This window comes from Salminus brasiliensis, chromosome 1 (assembly GCF_030463535.1).
Source record: "Salminus brasiliensis chromosome 1, fSalBra1.hap2, whole genome shotgun sequence".
NCBI lineage: Eukaryota > Metazoa > Chordata > Actinopteri > Characiformes > Bryconidae > Salminus > Salminus brasiliensis.
Genome location: NC_132878.1, coordinates 87740892 through 87759717, shown reverse-complemented (window position 1 = coordinate 87759717; position 18826 = coordinate 87740892). Strand labels below are relative to the sequence as shown.

Below are 18826 nucleotides of genomic sequence, written 5' to 3'. Positions count from 1 at the left end.
ATTGGATTTTGGCAATTTAGCATCACAACCAACAAAACATCAACAGTAGCTGTCGTCACAATTCTATTTTTCCATTTAACCAGACAACAACTACTAAACAGACAACAAACATCTGTCAACGTTGGTAGCCATTTGAGAATTGCCTCTTGAAGCACATGGAAAATACACTTCTGCAATGTTTCCCTCACATTTGACTAAAGAAACCCTCACCTTGGGCACCGTGTTGTGTGGTTTCTGGTACAAAACAGGCCTGGGTTGCTCGAATATGTGCTCTAACACACTGTAAGTCAATGAAACATCTGCCTATTGAAATCTATAGATACAGTGTAAGCAAGATTATTTATTTTTCTCTGACTTCTATTAGACGGCAATTTGGAGTCAAGTAGTATTTGAGATATTGATCCCCACAATGACAGAACACACACACATATTCACACACATCCACTGTGCTGAAATGAATAAACAGACTTTTTTCTGTATCTCCAGTTCAATCCACAGGAACAACAAAATAGTCAAAGCAGTGAGATAACATTATTAATAAGCTGTAATTAACAAATCAATACTAAACCCCCCCCCCCCCCCCCCCTTATTTTTCTGCAGGACTATGCTGAAAAGGAAAAAGCCATAGCTAAAGCACTAGAGGACCTGAAAGCGAACTTCTACTGCGAGCTCTGTGACAAGCAGTACCACAAGCACCAGGAGTTCGACAACCACATCAACTCTTATGACCACGCACACAAGCAGGTGAGCTCAGTTCAAACAAGGAGCCGAAAGAACAGCAGGAGATACAGACTGCCACCACTGTTACTGTTGTTTGGTCTGGATCACCCCTGGCTCTGAACAACACTTACAGCCTTTCTTGTTATTAACTTAAGCCAGAATGTTGCAGGTGTAACTGAGTTTTGCAAGGTGCTGTGCACTAATGATAAAAAAGGGTTGTTTAAGAGTTTAGTGGTGGCTCAGTGGTTAGAGCACCTGGCTATTGATGACAGGGTTGTAGGGTTTATACAACCAAGCTTGGCAAAGAAACATGCTACTAACTGATCGATTAAAACTAACAGGACTGCTTATAGCATCTGTCAGAGCTATGATAGGTCTTTTGTCTCAGAATAATTCAAATAGTGGAGTACTATGGTCTCCAATTTCACTTGTGTTTAGTCGTGTCTAAACTTAGAGGTATCTTTGAATTTTTAGTCTATTTAAACTAGCGAGGTTTTTCTTGAGTAAATAGCAAAGCACCTCTGTAAGTCGCTCTGGATAAGAGCATCCGCTAAATGCCTTAAATGTAAATGTAAATGTATAAATACTCATGAACAGTTTCAGTGGCCCCCTTGCTCCAGCATCACATATATTATATATATGATATGATATGATATATACAGTCATTGTCATTGGAACAAGCAGGCACGCTATGTGGACGCCGTTGCTAAAATTTTGTGAAAAACTGTGTTCACCATTTAGTGACTATAGCGTGTTTTTTTTTGTGTTTTTTCCAAACAAATAATACACAGCTTTAAACTATTTTCTTGGCAGGCCTAAGGTTTTTGCATAGTGCTATGTCAAAGGTTGTGCTTGGCCTATTGATTAAATTTGGCTTCCAACAGTCAAACATTCAACTAAACTTCAGGTTTTCATTATTTGCCTCATTAGTGTCAGGCCTGAGCAGATCATCCATACATATCTGTACACATGCAGCGATGATCATTTGCTCAGTTGTCGGCTGCCTGACCCCTGCGTGGGAGCTCAGCTTGACCGTCTGGTGTACTGCACTTTATCTGAATGCCTCTCCTCCATGTGTCGGTTGAGCTCAACTAGGCAGTCTGTTGATTTGCTTGGATGGAGTCTGATGGGAGAAGTCTGCAACTTTACAGGAGAAGGAAAAAAACTTCAATAGAAGTCAATGTGAAAAGCAGTTTATTGGTCCACTTATTATGAAAGTTTTATACAATGTAAAAAACAACAGCCAGATTCACATTAAGTCAAAAAGTAAAAAATAGAGATATACGGTTATATATATTTCCTGCCACAGTTGTGCACAGCTTGTATAATTTACAAAGAAAAATAGTGGAATCGGCTGAAGGAGTATAATGCCCCTCTAGCACTGGGCTGTAGAGCAGTGGAACTGTGTAGAGAACATGACCTACAAAAGACAAACATGCTTAACAAGTAGGAAACGTCCTGCACATAGAACACATGTCCTGCAAGTAGACAAACCAGCATAAAAAGTAGAAAGCATGTCCTGCAAGTAGAAAAACGTACTTAGCAAGTAGATAACATGTCCTGCACATAGACAAACATGCTTAACATGTAGAAAACATGTTCTGCAAGTAGACAAACATGCCCTGCAAGTAGACACACATGACCTGCAAATAGACAAACATGCCCTTCAAGTAGACAAACATGCTTAATATGTAGAAAACATGTCCTGCAAGTACATAAACATGCTTAACATGTAGAAAACGCCCTGCAAATAGACAAACATGCATGTAGAAACATGTAGAAAACATATCCTGCATGTAGAACACGTGTCCTACAAGTAGATAAACATGTCCTGCAAATAGACAAACATGCTTAACATGTAGAAAACATGTCCTGCAAGTAGAACACATGTCCTACAAGTAGATCAACATGTCCTGCAAGTAGACAAATATGCTTCACATGTAGGAAACATGCCCTGCAAGTAGACAAACATGTCCTGCAAGTAGACAAACATGTCCTGCAAGTAGAACACATGTCCTACACGTAGACAAACATGCTTAACATGCATCCCCCAGTCTCATCGGTTTGAGTGACTGACTTTGTATTTTTGTATATTTTCTTCTCAGCATACAGTACACATACACATACATACATACATGCATCATACCACATACAATCACTGTGGACCCCCCAACCCCCCCCCCCCCCTTCAACTATTGCTTTAAAGACATCCTGGCACAGAAGCTTTTCAATATACACATCAAAGATCTGCCCTAAAACACTACATAAGCTGCCCTCCCACCTTACTCATCAGAAGTGTTTATTCCTTGAGAATACTATGGCACTGCTGTAGGAGGTGAGTGGGCATTTTTTGTGGCTGAAATGCCCCTTAAAACATCTTCAGAGCTAGCTGTCTTTATACTGAACACAGTGTGTAATAACCACTGTCACTAGCAAATTAGTTTCCAGTCAATCATCCAAATCATCACATAGCACCGCACTACAGAGGGGTATTATTGTGCTGTATTACATGTTTAAATGCTGGGATCAATATTTATTGACTTGATTTGGGTCACAGAGAAAGAAAAGCTTTTTTGAGCACCTTCATGTTTAAGACATTTCACAAAAATATTTTTACCACAGAATATTGACCTGGGCTTTTTTCACAGTTCAGTTAGTAGTAGATAAAAAGCTGCGGTAACGTTCACAACGAGGGAATGACAGATATAGATATGATAGATAGGACAAAACCTACAGAGATACTCTGATAATAATTGCATTAGAACACCCCCTAATGTAAAACTGAACCCAGTCAAATAGCAGATATTCAGAATTCACACCTTTCACACCATAAAGGTGGCTTCCACATTTTTGTTCAAAGGAGTCTATGGTAATGTTCAATAGTGGTGCCCTTTTTATATATAAACTTCAATATATTATTTAATAGATATATTTGGTACATATGTTCTATCGGTCTGCTGCATTTACTGAGCAAGTGTACACTATGTGGACAAAAGTACTGGACAATTCGGCAAGAGCATTTAGAGAGGTGAGGATGTTGGATGACCACCACCCCACCTCATCCACAACTCCCTAACTCATCCCAAAATTATTGGATGGAGCACTGTTATCATTCCAGAGAACACAGTTCTTCCACTGCTCCACAGCTCAAAGTCTCCCGGCATGCCTGACATCATGTTTATCTGCTCCAGAGAGTCCTATTCTATAGAAATACGATTCTACAGGGACTAGACCAGCTGTGTGTGTGCATTTACACATCTGTGTCAGTAATGTGTGCAATTTAAAGTATCTGAACACATTCAGTAGAAGGGGTGTCCACAAACATTTGGACATTTGGTACATTAAGAAGAACACAGAAGGACTGGCTTAGTTCCTGAATTCTCTCTAATTCCACCAACTCATGTTTGTACTACTTAGGTCAGTTTGACCCCTTCTTGTTTTGAGAATGTATGGAGGAAAAGCAGAAGGAAAAAAGGAAAGGAGGAAAGGAGAGAGGGGAACATAAGAGAGAACAGAAAGAGATAAGGAGAACAGCGGGCTGAAGAAGCCTGAGCTGGCACTGTGCCGTGATGTGGGATGGTTGTCGGCTGCCCATCTGCATGGCATCTGAGATTAAACATGTTCTTGCGATAACTCGGTCCACACACGCAGCGTCCGGATCTGCCTGCGGTCAGCGTGACACGTAGGCTGGCGGCCCTCGAAAACGGAGTCCTGCGGGCCAGCCTCTGCGTAATCTGCAGTAATTACAGCGCGACAGAGCTGCAGCTCTGATAACAAACACGGCCCACAGTGCAGTGCTGCATTTCTTATTCCGGCACAGAGCCGGCCTGCTGAGTCATTAGAGTGAGAACGAGAATTAAAACTTACGTAAGCGTAACGCTAATGTGGCATTTTAGCCAGCAGCGACTGAATGAGAACAGAGAGAGAGAGAGAGAGAGAGAGAGAGAGAGAGGACAGTCACAGTGCGGGGAGGGGGAAGACAGTCACAGAGAGAGGGAGATAGGAAGTGTATAAAAGAGATATAGAGTGTGTGAGATACAGCCGAAACATCTTCATCTACAGCGGCATCTGTCAAGGGGTGGATATATTAGATGGCAAGTGAACAGTCAATTCTTGAAGGTGATGCTTTAAAGAACCTTAAAGATTCTTTAGGGATCCTGAAAGCACAGTATGCAGCAGTCAGCAAAAGTGCTCTAAGACAACCAGTGAAGCGAGAACAGGGTCACGGGCACCTAAGGCTCGTTGATGGGATCTATGGAGGCCCAGCCTCAACTGGAGTTACACTTACAGGATCTACTGTGGTACCCTGATGCCAGACACCTTCAGAGGTCTTGTGGAGCCAATGCTTTAAATAGTCAGATCAGAGAGAGAATGTTTTAGAGAGACACAGTGTATAGAAAGGTATGTAGTGTGAGAGAGAGATGTAAACAAAGAGAAGCAATTGGTAGAGAGAGATAGAAAAAGAGTGTGTATGAGACAGGAGAGACGGAGAGGAAGGACGAGAGAATAAAAAAGACACCTGTTAAAAGAGATATATAGAAAAAAAGAGAGTGTGAAAGAAATAGAAAGACAGACAGGAAAAGCTGAAAGAATGAAAAGCAAGTGAGATAGAAGATGTATAAAAGAGAGAGATAGAGTGTGCATATAAGACAATATGAGGGAGCTAAGAACAAGTGAATAGGGAAATTGATAAATTAGAAACTAAGAAGAGAAAGAGAAATCAGAGAAAATTAAAATGAGTAAGAGAGTGAGGTAGAATGAGAGAGGAGAAAGTGAGAGAGAAATAGATAATGATTTGGCAATATTGTTGTCATTACAGTCATGCCAATAAAGCAGAGAGCCGCAGAGACAGGGAATACCAGAGAGCTTGAATGACAAATAAATGACCACGAGATTAAGAAGAAAAATGCAAAAAAGAACAAATAGAGGAAATGGGAGGACATATTAAAGAAGTAGAGAAACTAAGATTGAATAAACCGGACTGTCTTGAGTAGATAACATGAACCTATTGGCACCATGCCTAATTCCAGGCATGGGCTAGAGGGGTATGAAGCCCCCCAGCACTGAGCTGTGGAGCTGTGTTCTTTGGAATGATGGTAGGTGTTCCATCCAATACTTTTGGGCAGTTGGTGGTGAGGTGGGGGTGGTGATCAACTAATCGACTAATGCTCTTGTCACCGAATGCAATCGAATCCTCATTGCAATGGTCCAAAATCTATTATGGGGTGTTTTTGTCTTGTCTACAAAGGGTCGCTGTGGCTACAGGTTTTCATTCTGGACAAATAGAAGAACATGTGATCAGTTGTTTTAAGACTCCCCATGATCTTGTAGAAAGATTTCCATGGACAATAGATACAGTTCAAACAGCTGGATAAACTAAAATAAAATCGTTAACCTTTAATATTCTTAATTTCAGAAGAAACAATGAATGGGCAGGTGTCCCAATACTTTTGTCCATATAGAGGATCAGTAACTTTACTGGTACAGAGCTGATTCTGACTGCATTACGTTTTTGTATTTGTGTTTATGTGTGAAAACAATAACAACTGCAACAACAAAATGTTGAATCCTGTAAAAATCAGACTTTGTTGCACAATTTAGAAGCGCATCCACAGCATTCACCTGCCAGTACTTTCTCATAAATAAATTAATAAATCAATAACCGATCCCCCTCATCAGCCATGCAAAGAACAAAAGTGTTAGATTGACTCCTACATTGTTTCTTTGCGCCCACTCACATGACCTCAGATGAGTTCAGCTGACCTCTGTAGGCTGGGCCCAAATGTATCCTGCAAGAGTTTAAGGTTTGAGGCTGTGAATTCTGCTGCATTGTGTCGGTGCGTGTTGGCCTTAATAACAGCCTCAGCAAATGAGCTCAGGTTTCTCTGACTGCCTTCCGTATCGAACGGCAAGCTAATCAGCCTCCACCCAGCTTCAGCTGCAGTGAGACAGATAATTTACTATGGAAAATGTTGTGGCTCCTGAAAGTCCTTGTTACTTGTAGAATAAAGTGAAGGTCGAGGGGATGGGTGGGGCTATATGGTAAAAATATAACATCACAGTACTTGAACAGGTGATATGTACTGCACTATTTAGTTTCTGTGAAGACTTTGTGTACGAATACATTATTCCGAATAGATAATACCTCCTAAATAGATACAAATATACATGTTTTTTGTTTTGTTTTGTTTTTTAAAACCATAAAATGGGTATCAGACCTGACTTCTAGATTCACTATAAACTCTACTTGTTCCGCATAGCTGTCTCAGGCTTCCTTTCCTTGATTCTGCCCGATCTGAAACCCATGGACATAGTAAATATAGTGGCAGAGCTGACTAGCTTATGGATCCACATGGCTACCAGATCAGGCAAAACCTAGGAAAGGAGGTTTCAGTAGATCGCTAGTTGCCTGACCTAAACACTGCCTGACTAAGCTTCAAAGGAAAACCATATTTCTATAAAAAACTGTCCCTAATACACAAAAGAATTCATAAATAATGTTTATATATATATATATATATATATATATATATATATATATATATATATATATATATATATAATGTTTGGGTTTTTAAAACCCCTGTCACTTGCCAAGAGAGCTGCAATCCATATACAGTAGCCTATGCAGACAAAACACTATGCAGAGGTAAGTAGAGTTCAGCTGGGGTCTCTAACCACACAACTCAATACAGATTCAGTAACATACACAGAGAATGGCACTGCTTTGTGAAGTACTGACATCCTGAGCAGCATAGTGCAGCTTAATATATATCACTGTAGCATACAGTATTTTGCCCACCTGCAGTGGCAGTAAAGACCAGCATGAGGTGTCCTCCAACCGGAGATTGTTAACGGTAAGAATGGGTAAAGAATTTAAAGGCCTTGACTAATTCAAAGGCCTGAAAATACCATCAAGATCATCAAGAGCTGAAAAATGCATGAGCTTTTTATTTCAGAGACCTTCACCTCAGCTGTACATGAAACAACTGTTGCACAACCTCTGCACAGTATTAGACCATAGAGGGAGGTTGGACTCAGTAAATGAGTTTCAGCGGATTGTAGTGGATCAGTACTTGCTGTATTAAGCCTGAATAAATTCAGAACATTCCTTAAGGCAATTGTACCCCATTGAACTAGCAAGCAGCCAGGCCTGAACATCTTTACTGGGTCTCTAGATACACGATTGTAGACCAATGACTCACAGATAGCTCTGGTTACTTAGTAATGTACCTCACCAGTCACCTTCCATCAACATACACAGATCGTGATGCCTGTTTATCACTCATGTATTCATAATGCAGCTCATCCATGGAAACGGTTGTCAAACAGGTCCTTTACAGCCTGCAACATGAGTTAGTATTTATAACTCTAAATTCTCTCTCTCTCTCTCTCTCTCTATATATATATATATATATATATATATATATATATATATACAAAAGGTAAGGACGTTTGGGTTTGGTAGAATTTGTTGTAGCAATACGTCTTGCCAATATATCTCATAATCTCATACCGTTGGTAAGCCATTTTCCTTTTAAATGGTGCCACATTTGTAAAAAACATGCATTAAAGGGGTGAGCAGTAGAGCTGAGTATGTGGGTTGCGCCAATGAAAAATTTGCCAAATCTTCTCTGCCATTGCCAAGCAGCATATTTTGCTGTTGCTATTGACACTTGTTTTGAGCTTCTGGTACCCCCAGATGCAGCACCTGTGAACATGGGCCCTGCTACAGTGGTCCGTAGGTGTCTTCTCCAAGAATCAGCATGCCACGTTTGACTGATCTGGATACTGATCTAATGCTAATCTAAAACCAAGTTGCGGCATTATTTGGAGTGAGCCCTAGTACCATTTCCAAATTGAAGACCAAGTTCCATATAACGGGGGATAACAGAGACAGGTCGCGAAGTGGGCGTCCAAAGAAGACGACACCCCAAGAAGATTGCTTCCTCACCCTGTCAGCACTTAGGTCTTCTACAGATTTGCAGGTAAGGTTTGCACGCAGCCAATCTCCAGTCTCATCAGGCTGCCCGGAGGCATGCCATGACTGTCCATGACTGTCCAACACGTGCACTGGAACCTGAACATGCAGAGGGACGTTATGTTTGCAGTTGGATCGTAGGGTCAAAGTGTGGAGAAAACGTGGAGAGAGCTATGCTGATTGCTGCATCGATGGAGTAACATCTTTAGGTGGAGGCAGTGTGATGGTGTGGGGTGGCACCTCCCTCACTGGAAAAACAAGGCTTGTCATCATTGGAGGCAATCTCAATTCAGAGAGATTTTGAGATGAAATTCTGCAACCAGTGGCAATCCCGTATCTCCACAGTCTGGGACAGAACTCTGTCCTCTAAGATAACAACACTCGCCCCCACAGAGCAGGGTTTATCAGAGACTATCTCTAGATTTTCGGAGTGGAGAGGATGGAATGGCCTCTCTTGATGATTTGTGATGAATGCTGGTTGAAGAATGGGATGCCATCCCACAGCAGTTTGTGACCAGGCTGGTGACCAGTATGAGGAGAAGGTGCCAGGATGTTGTGGCTGTGTATGGTTCTTCCACATGCTACCTGTTTGTTAAATTAATAAATTGTTAAATTGCCTTGTTTCTTCAATCATCAATTCAAACTTCAATCATCCAGTCCACCAAACACCCAATGAGTCAATGGCAGAATAAGTTGCTTGGCATTGGCAGAGAGAATTTGGCAATTTTTTATGGGCGCAACCCACATACACAGCTCTGCTGCTCATTCCACAAATGCACATTCCTTACAAATGTGGCACCATTTAAAAGGGAACCAACAATATAAGACTTATTGCCAAAAAGCATTGTTACAATAAAGAAATAATCCACCAAACACAAATTTCCAAACTACAAACTACAATCTACAAACTTTTCGTTCTAAGTTTATATACCGATCAGCCTCAACATTAACACCACCTCCTTGTTCGTACACTTACTGTTCATTTTACCATATAGAAGCACTTTGTAGTTCTATATTTACAGACTGCAGTCCATCTGTTTTCAGGCATACTTTGTTAGCCTCCTTTCACCCTGTTTGTCAATACTCAGGACCCCACAGGACCACCCCTAAGCAGATATTATATGGGTCATTTTCAGCACTGCTGTTAGTGTGTATTGCATTGGTATGAGAATACCAACGCCTGAGAATAGTCCACGCACCAGAAGTACCATAGTAGAGGATGACCAACTCAAACTGTGCAGCAACAGATGAGCTTCTGTCTCTGACTTTACATCTACAAGGTGGACCAAATACATAGGGGTGTCCGTAGATTGGACCGTGAGTGGATTAGTCAGTGGCAATGGGCAAAAGCCAATCTGTACAGCTCGAAGTGGTGGAACGAGCTTCCCCTGGGTGTCTGAACGGCAGAGTCGCTCGCTGTCTTTAAACGCAGACTGAAGACCCACCTCTTCAGAGAATACTTGGGCGAATAGTAGAGTGGTCACCTTAGTGCTTAGTCGTGTCTAAACTTCGAGGTATCTTTGAATTTTTAGCCTATTCAAACTAGTTGAGGTTATCCTTGGGTAAATAGCAAAGCACTTTTGTAAGTCGCTCTAGATAAGTGTGTCTACTAAATGCTTTAAATGTAAAGGTAAATGGATTCCGTGTTTAAACACTGATCTACTGATTTACTGATCTACTCGTTCTAGCGCAACACACACTGTCACTGCAGTGCCGAGAATGACCCACTACCCAAATAATACCTGCTCTGTGGTTTCTTTTCTATAATCAAATCAAGCAAGACAATTCCTTAAAATCCCCACCACTGCATAAGGTCCAATGTACTGTAAATGTTGGCTATCGGACCATGATAGTAGTGTGAATGGATTCATTTCTATATCTTAACCAAATAACCAGTGATGTAGTATGCTTATGGACTGCTATACCACTTCCACATTCTCCGTAGTTCATTCCAAGGTACTTCAAGTAGTAGAGACCTATTTTCTGTTGTTGTTTTTAACATTCACACTGATAGCTGAGGGGGTTTCATTAAGCAGAGTCTGAGTAAGCTTGTGAAATCTGCATGAGAGCACAGTGCAATAATGCAGTGTTATAATCCCACAATCCGGAGCAGTCAGGGGTTTAATTGCCAGTTAGGAGGTGGGTGGAGAAGGCTGCTTCCCTTATGGGGGCCAAGAAGGTAGGAACAATATTGTGCAGTTTATATATTATTTCATAGTCTTAGCACTGATATCACAGGAATACTGAGAGTATTCATAGAGTACTGTAAAAATCAGAGAGCCCAAATGGCTATTTGCAAGTGAACACATTACTGGAACAATTTGTTTCCCCTTGAGATCTGTCATTATCACAAAGCTCGCCCCTATAATCATTTACTTCCCACATTTTCTACAGATTCTTCTTGGTATATCAGTGGTGTTTGGCCAGAGCAAGCGTCAAACCCCTGTGTCTGAGGGGCATGATAATATTCCTAGAATTGTACTCTGATGTGTGGGGCTGCCCACTACCCAATTAAACTTCTTGATAGTGAAAAGATAAACCTGTAAACCTAAAATACACAGTCAAGCACAGTTTAACAGCCCTAATATGCCCAGCAATTAACAAGAAACTTGAATCAAATGTGATTGAGTACAACACTGAGCAGGAATCTAGACAAAAGATCATGGCATAGTTCTGCATTAATGCACAAATGGACACTGGATCTAGCCAACATAAAGCCACACTCAACAGCAGAGAAATTGGTAACTTGCTCTTACAGTCTTCAACACTGAGGCCTAACGACTGACCGTATAGGGAAATGTTGCCTGGGGGGAAAGAATACACAATGATGGTAAGTGAGTGGAGTGAGTGCCAGGAGCCAATGGGAAAGGTGTGTTTACTTATCAAGGTTTTACTGCATAAACATAAGGCACACTCTAAAGGGCACCATATTTCACTGGAACAACTCGGTTAACTCAATCAGTATAACTAAATATGCCAAATATAAATATATATATAAAAGTATATAAAATATGCCAAAATGCCACAAACAAATAAAAAATATATTTTTACTTCTATTTTTTAAATTGTGTATATAGTGGTAATTTATCTATGTTTTTGCTGCTGTGACACTGAGAATTTCCCCACTGTGGGACTAATAAAGGCTTATCTGATCTTATCTTATTAGTTTAGAGTTAGTTCAGTAAGTAAGTAAGTAGTGTTTTACACAGGTTTTACACTGTTCTCTCTTTTTTTAGCTAGTTAGCATCCTTAGCTGCAGCTGATCAGTATTACAAATGTATCTCTGAAGGAGGTTCAACCACAGCTTTACTTTACTCAGCTGTCTAAGCGAGAAAGATTCTCAGTTCATTATGTAAAGTCTGTGACTCAAACAGTTCACTGCATTATGTAAACTCACAGCGAGGGATTGGGTGGGGTTGAAAATTGTACTGCAGCCAGCCACCGGAGGGCGTAAGAGACGTTTTGGGGTCACTTTTCAACTGCTGTCATCCAGTCCAGTTTATTCTACAGTCTATGGTTTTCTCAGGCACCTGATACACATGTGCTGATGTCATATGTAAAAAAATATATGTATTTCACAGTGGAATTAATAAGAAAAGGGAGAGAAAAATGACTCCTTTTGCTATTTCTGACCTTGACTTTGGCTTATGATGATTTGGGAAAAGACTGTAAGAGAGGGGGGAGAACTCAACAGTGAGAGAGAGAGTTAAAGAGCAGGGGAGAAAATGCATTGGGGGTTGAATTAAAGAAATACACCTGGAGCATTTTTCTGGAGCATTAGCTTTGTGGAAGAAAGTCCCCTTCCTGATATGTGGACACAGGTGGAGGGTTTATTTCACAATTCCATTTAAATTAAACTTGGTTGAATTTTAGGGTTGACTTAAGGGTAAGGTTAGAGTTAGGTTTGACTTTTAGGGTTGATTTAAGGGTAAGGTTAGAGTTAGGTTTGACTTTTAGGATTGATGTAATGGTAAGGTTAAGGTTATGGTTGAATTTTAGTTGAAGGTTAGGGTTAGAGTTTAGGGTTGATTCAAGGGTAAGGTTAGAGTTAGAGTTTAGGATTGATTTAAGGGTAGGGTTAGAGTTGGGTTGGATTTTAGGGTTGATTCAAGGGTAAGGTTATGGTTAGAGTTTAAGGTTGATTCAAGGGTAAGGTTAGGGTTAGAGTTTAGGGTTGATTCATGGTTAAGGTTAGGGTTAGAGTTTAAGGTTGATTCAAGGGTAAGGTTAGGGTTAGAGTTTAGGGTTGATTCAAGGGTAAGGTTAGGGTTAGAGTTTAGGGTTGATTCATGGTTAAGGTTAGGGTTAGAGTTTAAGGTTGATTCAAGGGTAAGGTTAGGGTTAGAGTTTAAGGTTGATTCAAGGGTAAGGTTAGAGTTAGAGTTTAGGGTTGATTCAAGGGTAAGGTTAGGGTTAGAGTTTAGGGTTGATTCAATGGTAAGGTTAGGGTTAGAGTTTAAGGTTGATTCAAGGGTAAGGTTAGGGTTAGAGTTTAAGGTTGATTCAAGGGTAAGGTTAGGGTTAGAGTTTAAGGTTGATTCAAGGGTAAGGTTAGAGTTAGAGTTTAGGGTTGATTAAGGTTAGAGTTAGAGTTTAGGGTTGATTCAAGGGTAAGGTTAGAGTTAGAGTTTAGGGTTGATTCAATGGTAAGGTTAGAGTTAGAGTTTAGGGTTGATTCAAGGGTAAGGTTAGGGTTAGAGTTTAGGGTTGATTCATGGTTAAGGTTAGAGTTAGAGTTTAGGGTTGATTCAAGGGTAAGGTTAGGGTTAGAGTTTAGGGTTGATTCAAGGGTAAGGTTAGGGTTAGAGTTTAAGGTTGGTTCAATGGTAAGGTTAGGGTTAGAGTTTAAGGTTGGTTCAAGGGTAAGGTTAGGGTTAGAGTTTAAGGTTGGTTCAATGGTAAGGTTAGAGTTAGAGTTTAGGGTTGATTCAATGGTAAGGTTAGAGTTAGAGTTTAGGGTTGATTCAAGGGTAAGGTTAGAGTTAGAGTTTAGGGTTGATTCAATGGTAAGGTTAGGGTTAGAGTTTAGGGTTGATTCAATGGTAAGGTTAGGGTTAGAGTTTAAGGTTGATTCAAGGGTAAGGTTAGGGTTAGAGTTTAAGGTTGATTCAAGGGTAAGGTTAGGGTTAGAGTTTAAGGTTGATTCAAAGGTAAGGTTAGGGTAAGAGTTTAAGGTTGATTCAAGGGTAAGGTTAGAGTTAGAGTTTAAGGTTGATTCAAGGGTAAGGTTAGAGTTAGAGTTTAGGGTTGATTCATGGGTAAGGTTAGGGTTGGATTTTAGGGTTGATTCAAGAGTAAGGTTACGGTTAGGGTTAGGGTTGATTCAAGGGAAATGGTTAAGGTTAGGGTGAAAATGAAGGTTGGCATTAGGGTTAGTTACATTTAACTTAAGTGTTTAGTTGCTTTAAATACAGATTCTGTTCAATGTTAATTGAATGTCAGGTGAACATCTATAATGGACCATCCATGCGAAGTGAAAAAAACAACTACATTGGTTTTCTATGTTTGTAGTATGACCAGTACGTTCATGTGTGGTCCCTCTTTTCTGAAAGACTGCTTCAGGCAATATTCTAACGAAGGCGCCATACAAATAAAACTGAAGTGAACTAAAATGAACTTGCACTGACTTGCATTAAAAGTGGAAACTGGACTCCAGTGACCAGAGTTGGGAGAGTTCATTCAGCTGTGGAGAACGAACAGTGTGCAGTTGGTCCGGATCCACTGGGGGTTAGAGAGGACGCTGCTGCCTCTTCCTAGAAACCATATTATGCTGCATATTTCACAGCCCACACAATCCCCAATCACTTAGCCTGAGGAAAAGTGTGTGTGCGCACATGCATATGTGTGTGCCTGTGTGTTTGCATGTGTGTGTGTGTGAGGGAAAGAGAGAAAGTGGCTGTCTATCATCATGCATCACTCATGGGTGAAAGCTTCTGTCCATCACTTCCATAAAGCGGCCTGTCACTTCAGTACAAATGAGAGCGGGTGAGCGAGGGAGTGAGAGAGAGAGATCGGGGCGGGGTGGGGATGGAGAAACAGAGGACTGATGACTGTTGAGGGGAAAGTAAAATGCATTGGGGGTTGAATTAAAGAAATACACCAGAGGTTTTTCTGCCAACACTTTAAAACAAGTTGTGTTAAAAACAACCCAATTTGGGTTAGCTCCAGAACTCATCCCTGGATCATTATCAGGGGCACAGGAGTGATTTGGAAACTGGTCAGGGTGGAACACTCTGAAATGTGTGTACAATGTTGGCTGTGTTTTTTTTATTACAACATTCATTTAACAACAGAAATATAGTTTTTTAGGTGTTTGCTTAAGTAAACAAACCTTTGTTTATCAAGCCGAACGCTGTTCCCCAGTTGCAAGCCTTATGCGAGTCAATAGTCGTTCATGGCATCCTGACTTTAAAATGGAAGCTCTATTTGTCTTGGTAAAGTCAAATTAGGACAGTTTGATACACGGAACTGACATTCACTACATGGACAAAAGTATTGGGACACCTACATAATTGTCACCAACTGACTTGTTGCATCGGTGGCCTCCTACTACAGTTCCACGCTGGAGTTCTGTAGAATCACCCATGATTTTACTAGTGAGTATGAAGCCAGATGTCTAGATGGCTAGGTGTTTCATTTCATACACCTGTGGCAATGGGACTAACCAAAACAGAGCTGTAAAAGGGCCCCTAGAACTGTTATGTAACAGTCGTGATTGGTTTATTTACGCCCCCCAAAATTGAAATAAACCCAGTTTTCTACTGAAAGCTTTTATATATCTAAAGCAGCAAAATGGTAAACCACAAGGGCCATTTCTGGACGTTATTGAGTTGTTGATTCTCAAGAGCGAGAGATAGTTGTTGATCACCTCCAGACTCTGCTTAAATGAGGAATACGGGTTGCTATGTGAACCAGGCCTCATGACTGTGGCTTTTCCTAAAGCCAGAATCCATTGAAGAGGAGCTCAAACTTGGCATGGTATGAAGCAAAACCAGGTAAGTGCTTGGGGATCTACGCTAGGCTAAAGGCTAATGCTAGCTGATCAGTTTTTACCATCTGTTCTTTCCAATGTCCACTTACTTGACAACAAACTGGAATTCCTCAGCTGGCTACCAAACTGGAACTAGGCACACATTAGAAGGGAAAGCACCAGATTATTCTTACTGGTAAAACTCAAGAAAGACAAACCTGAGTGAGTGCTAGGCTAAAAGCTAACGCTGTCACAATCAGATAGCTTAGAGCACAATCTCTTCAGATAGCTTAGAGCACATTACAGTGTTTTTGGTTACAATGTTAAAAACTATGCTATGCTGAGTTATGCTATGCAGCTTCTGTCAGCCATCACAGTGCTGTAAACCTGGTGTGTTTTAACATAACATGGTTGTAAATAGGCTTGTAAAAGCACATCAGAGCCTTTTGTGCCTCAAATAAAATAACATACTTAATATTTACTTTACTTACGAACAATACAATTAATAACACAGTTTTAGCTAAAAATTAAACACCTATCTTTATTGGTTTCACTCGGTGTAAGTGGTGCAACATCTGTTTTTGTGGACGTTTACTTCTACCAAAAGACTCTGGAGACATGAGGGCAGTAAATCTTAAATTTAATATTGACAGATAATGAGATGGGAACAATGTTAGCAAGCTAAACTGTTGATTGTCTTTGGCGAAGGCCCGTCATCAGCCCAACATTGCAACATCTTGCAACATTGGGATTCTCGCAGGTCCTGCCGAACTTAGAGGCAAAGGGCGGAGCCTTCCACTGGGCAGCCATCAGGACCAAACTTGTGGCACTGAGACATGACGTCACTTCTGAAAGCAGCTACAAATGTGTGTAATTAGAGGTCTTTTAACACAGGTTGGAGGCTGGTGATTGGCTTAAGAAAGGTGCCGCTGCATTAGAGTCTTCCACTAGAGCTTTAATGTATTGATTCCTTTTAGCCACTAGAGCTTTTGAGCCTCTACTCAACCTAGTTTACCTGAGACTAACCCATTGGCTAGGTTGTCACTAATCTAGCCAACCCAATGGTTGGGCCAACCAAGAACTACCCAAACACTATCATTCCCTATGGCAGAAACCCCCAAAAATGAAACACTCCAAATACAGTGTTTGTGTGGAAAAAACAACCCAGCAGATTACAGAGTGTAGCCCCCATCTGACCCATCTATATAGTACTGCCAAAACCCACAGCAAACACCTTGATAAGCTTAGCTTGTTTGCTGCGCATTAAAACTTACAACATACAACATATTTTTTTCTTCACTTGACCTTAAAAGAACAGGAAACTTCAAATAGCCAGGAGTCTGCCAACTTGCAGTGGAAGCCAATGGGCCGGTACTGCAGCACATGCCCACTGGCTTCTATTATAAGTGAGTTTCGAGTGAATGGGTTTTCAGCTCTTTTCTAAGCACAGGGAACCATATCGAAATGATCCTCTGTGGTAATCGACCACGTGCCATCGATGCAGCAAATAGAGATTAACCAAGTGGAAGTACAGAGGAGAACAGGGCCTAGGGATAAAGAAGGGAACGCCAGGACAAGTTCAACAAAAAAGTGGAGATCAAGGGGGTGAAGAGGACAAGTGGAAGAAAAAACAGAGCTCCTGAGATCACGCTTGGGAGGGAATCCCCCTTTCGTCTTTTACACTGGAGGCATAGAGAGAGAGTGAGAGAGCCTGGAGATATGGGCTTTGCATTCATCTATATTTCATCAGCCTCAATCACAGAAAGCTGTATCAAGGAAGGATTCTCTCTCTCTCTCTCTCTCTCTCTCTCTCTCTCTCTCTCTCTCTCTCTCACCACCTCTCTCTCTCTTTCTCTCTTTCTGGGTTGGGAGCATGGGGGCGGATAGTAGCACAAGCTCGGCCACGTTTCTAAAAAAAAAAAAAAAAGAAAGAAAGAGGGTCCGTGGAGGGGCCTGCTTAATGTTTAATAAATAGCCAAGGGACCTGCAGAGGGTGTAGAGCGCGAAGTCTGTCCTCGGGGCATTTAGCAGGCTTTGGAGAAGAGCCACCGGAGCGGAAGAAAAGAAAGCGAATGTATTTTTAACACCGCACTAAACTGTTCGCTTGTCCTTCGACGAGGGGAGCTTGCATCGGGAAAGTGTTTAAGAACAGCGAGAGGCGAGAAACAGAAGTAAAGGACAAAAATAACAGCCCAGCGTGCGAGTCGGCCCAGTCTGTGCCGTAGCCAGGAATAAATGAATGGGTGAAACTGATTCATAAAGGACCCAGGCGCTATATTTATCCGCTTCGGAGGCCAAGTCTGAGCGCGGACAACCCGCTTGAGGAAGGAGGAAGGCTTTGCCATTCTTCCACCAAACTTTTAGAAACACCACAGGATGTTTTAAACTGCTGTGTTCTGTTTTTTTTTGTTGTTGTTTTGTGAACGCGCACTTTAGATGCTCCAGCAGTCACCCACCCTGCACTAGCGCTGCACAATAATAGACATGTAGCTGGAGGCGCCCCACATCCATCCGCCCAAACACTGCCAGTCAATACACACGCCTTTTTATTAGCATCTGAAAAGTGCTTAAAGCTGTGTGTGAGCTGACACACTCTCCCTCAGTTCAGCTGTGTGGAGCTAAATGTTCACTGCAATCCAGTAGTGCTGGAGCTCTCTCCCACTCTCTGACTCTCTCTCCCCCTCTCTGACTCTCTGTGACTCTCTCTGACTCAGAGAGCAGAAAAATGAGTCTCTCTTGTCTGACTCTATTCTTTTATTTCTCTTTCATTTCTTCGGTCTCTCAGTCTTGCTCTTGTTGTTCTTTCTAATTCTTACTCGCTCTCCCTTCTCTGTCCATTCTGTCCTTTCTTTCTTTCTTCCTGTCTGTCTGTGTTGAGTCTTTACCTCTATTCTGTCTTATTCCACTCCATCCTTCCATCACCCTGTCTTTCTTTTGTTTCTCTCTCTCTCTCTCTCTCTCTCTCTCTCTCTTTGTCTCTCTTTCTGTTTTATTCTCTTGTTGTTTTCAAACTCTTACTCTCTTCTGTCTGATTCTTGTTCTCTCTGGTTTTCACTGATACGCTCACGGCTCTGTTTGACTCTATTTTCATCCTCTTTGTCTGATTTACTTCTTTCTTTTATCTTTCTTCTGTTACTATTTCCTTCTCTTTCCCT

General features: G+C 41.3%; 1 protein-coding gene across 1 annotated transcript in view; it reads left to right on the top strand.

Annotated features, from left to right (window-relative positions):
• The window catches only part of znf804b (zinc finger protein 804B), a 161118-nt gene that overhangs the window by 111260 nt on the left and 31032 nt on the right, over positions 1-18826 (top strand). The window contains exon 2 of the mRNA XM_072659054.1: positions 601-744. Within this exon, the coding sequence (XP_072515155.1) occupies positions 601-744 (144 nt within the window). The remainder of the gene's footprint in view (positions 1-600; positions 745-18826) is intronic.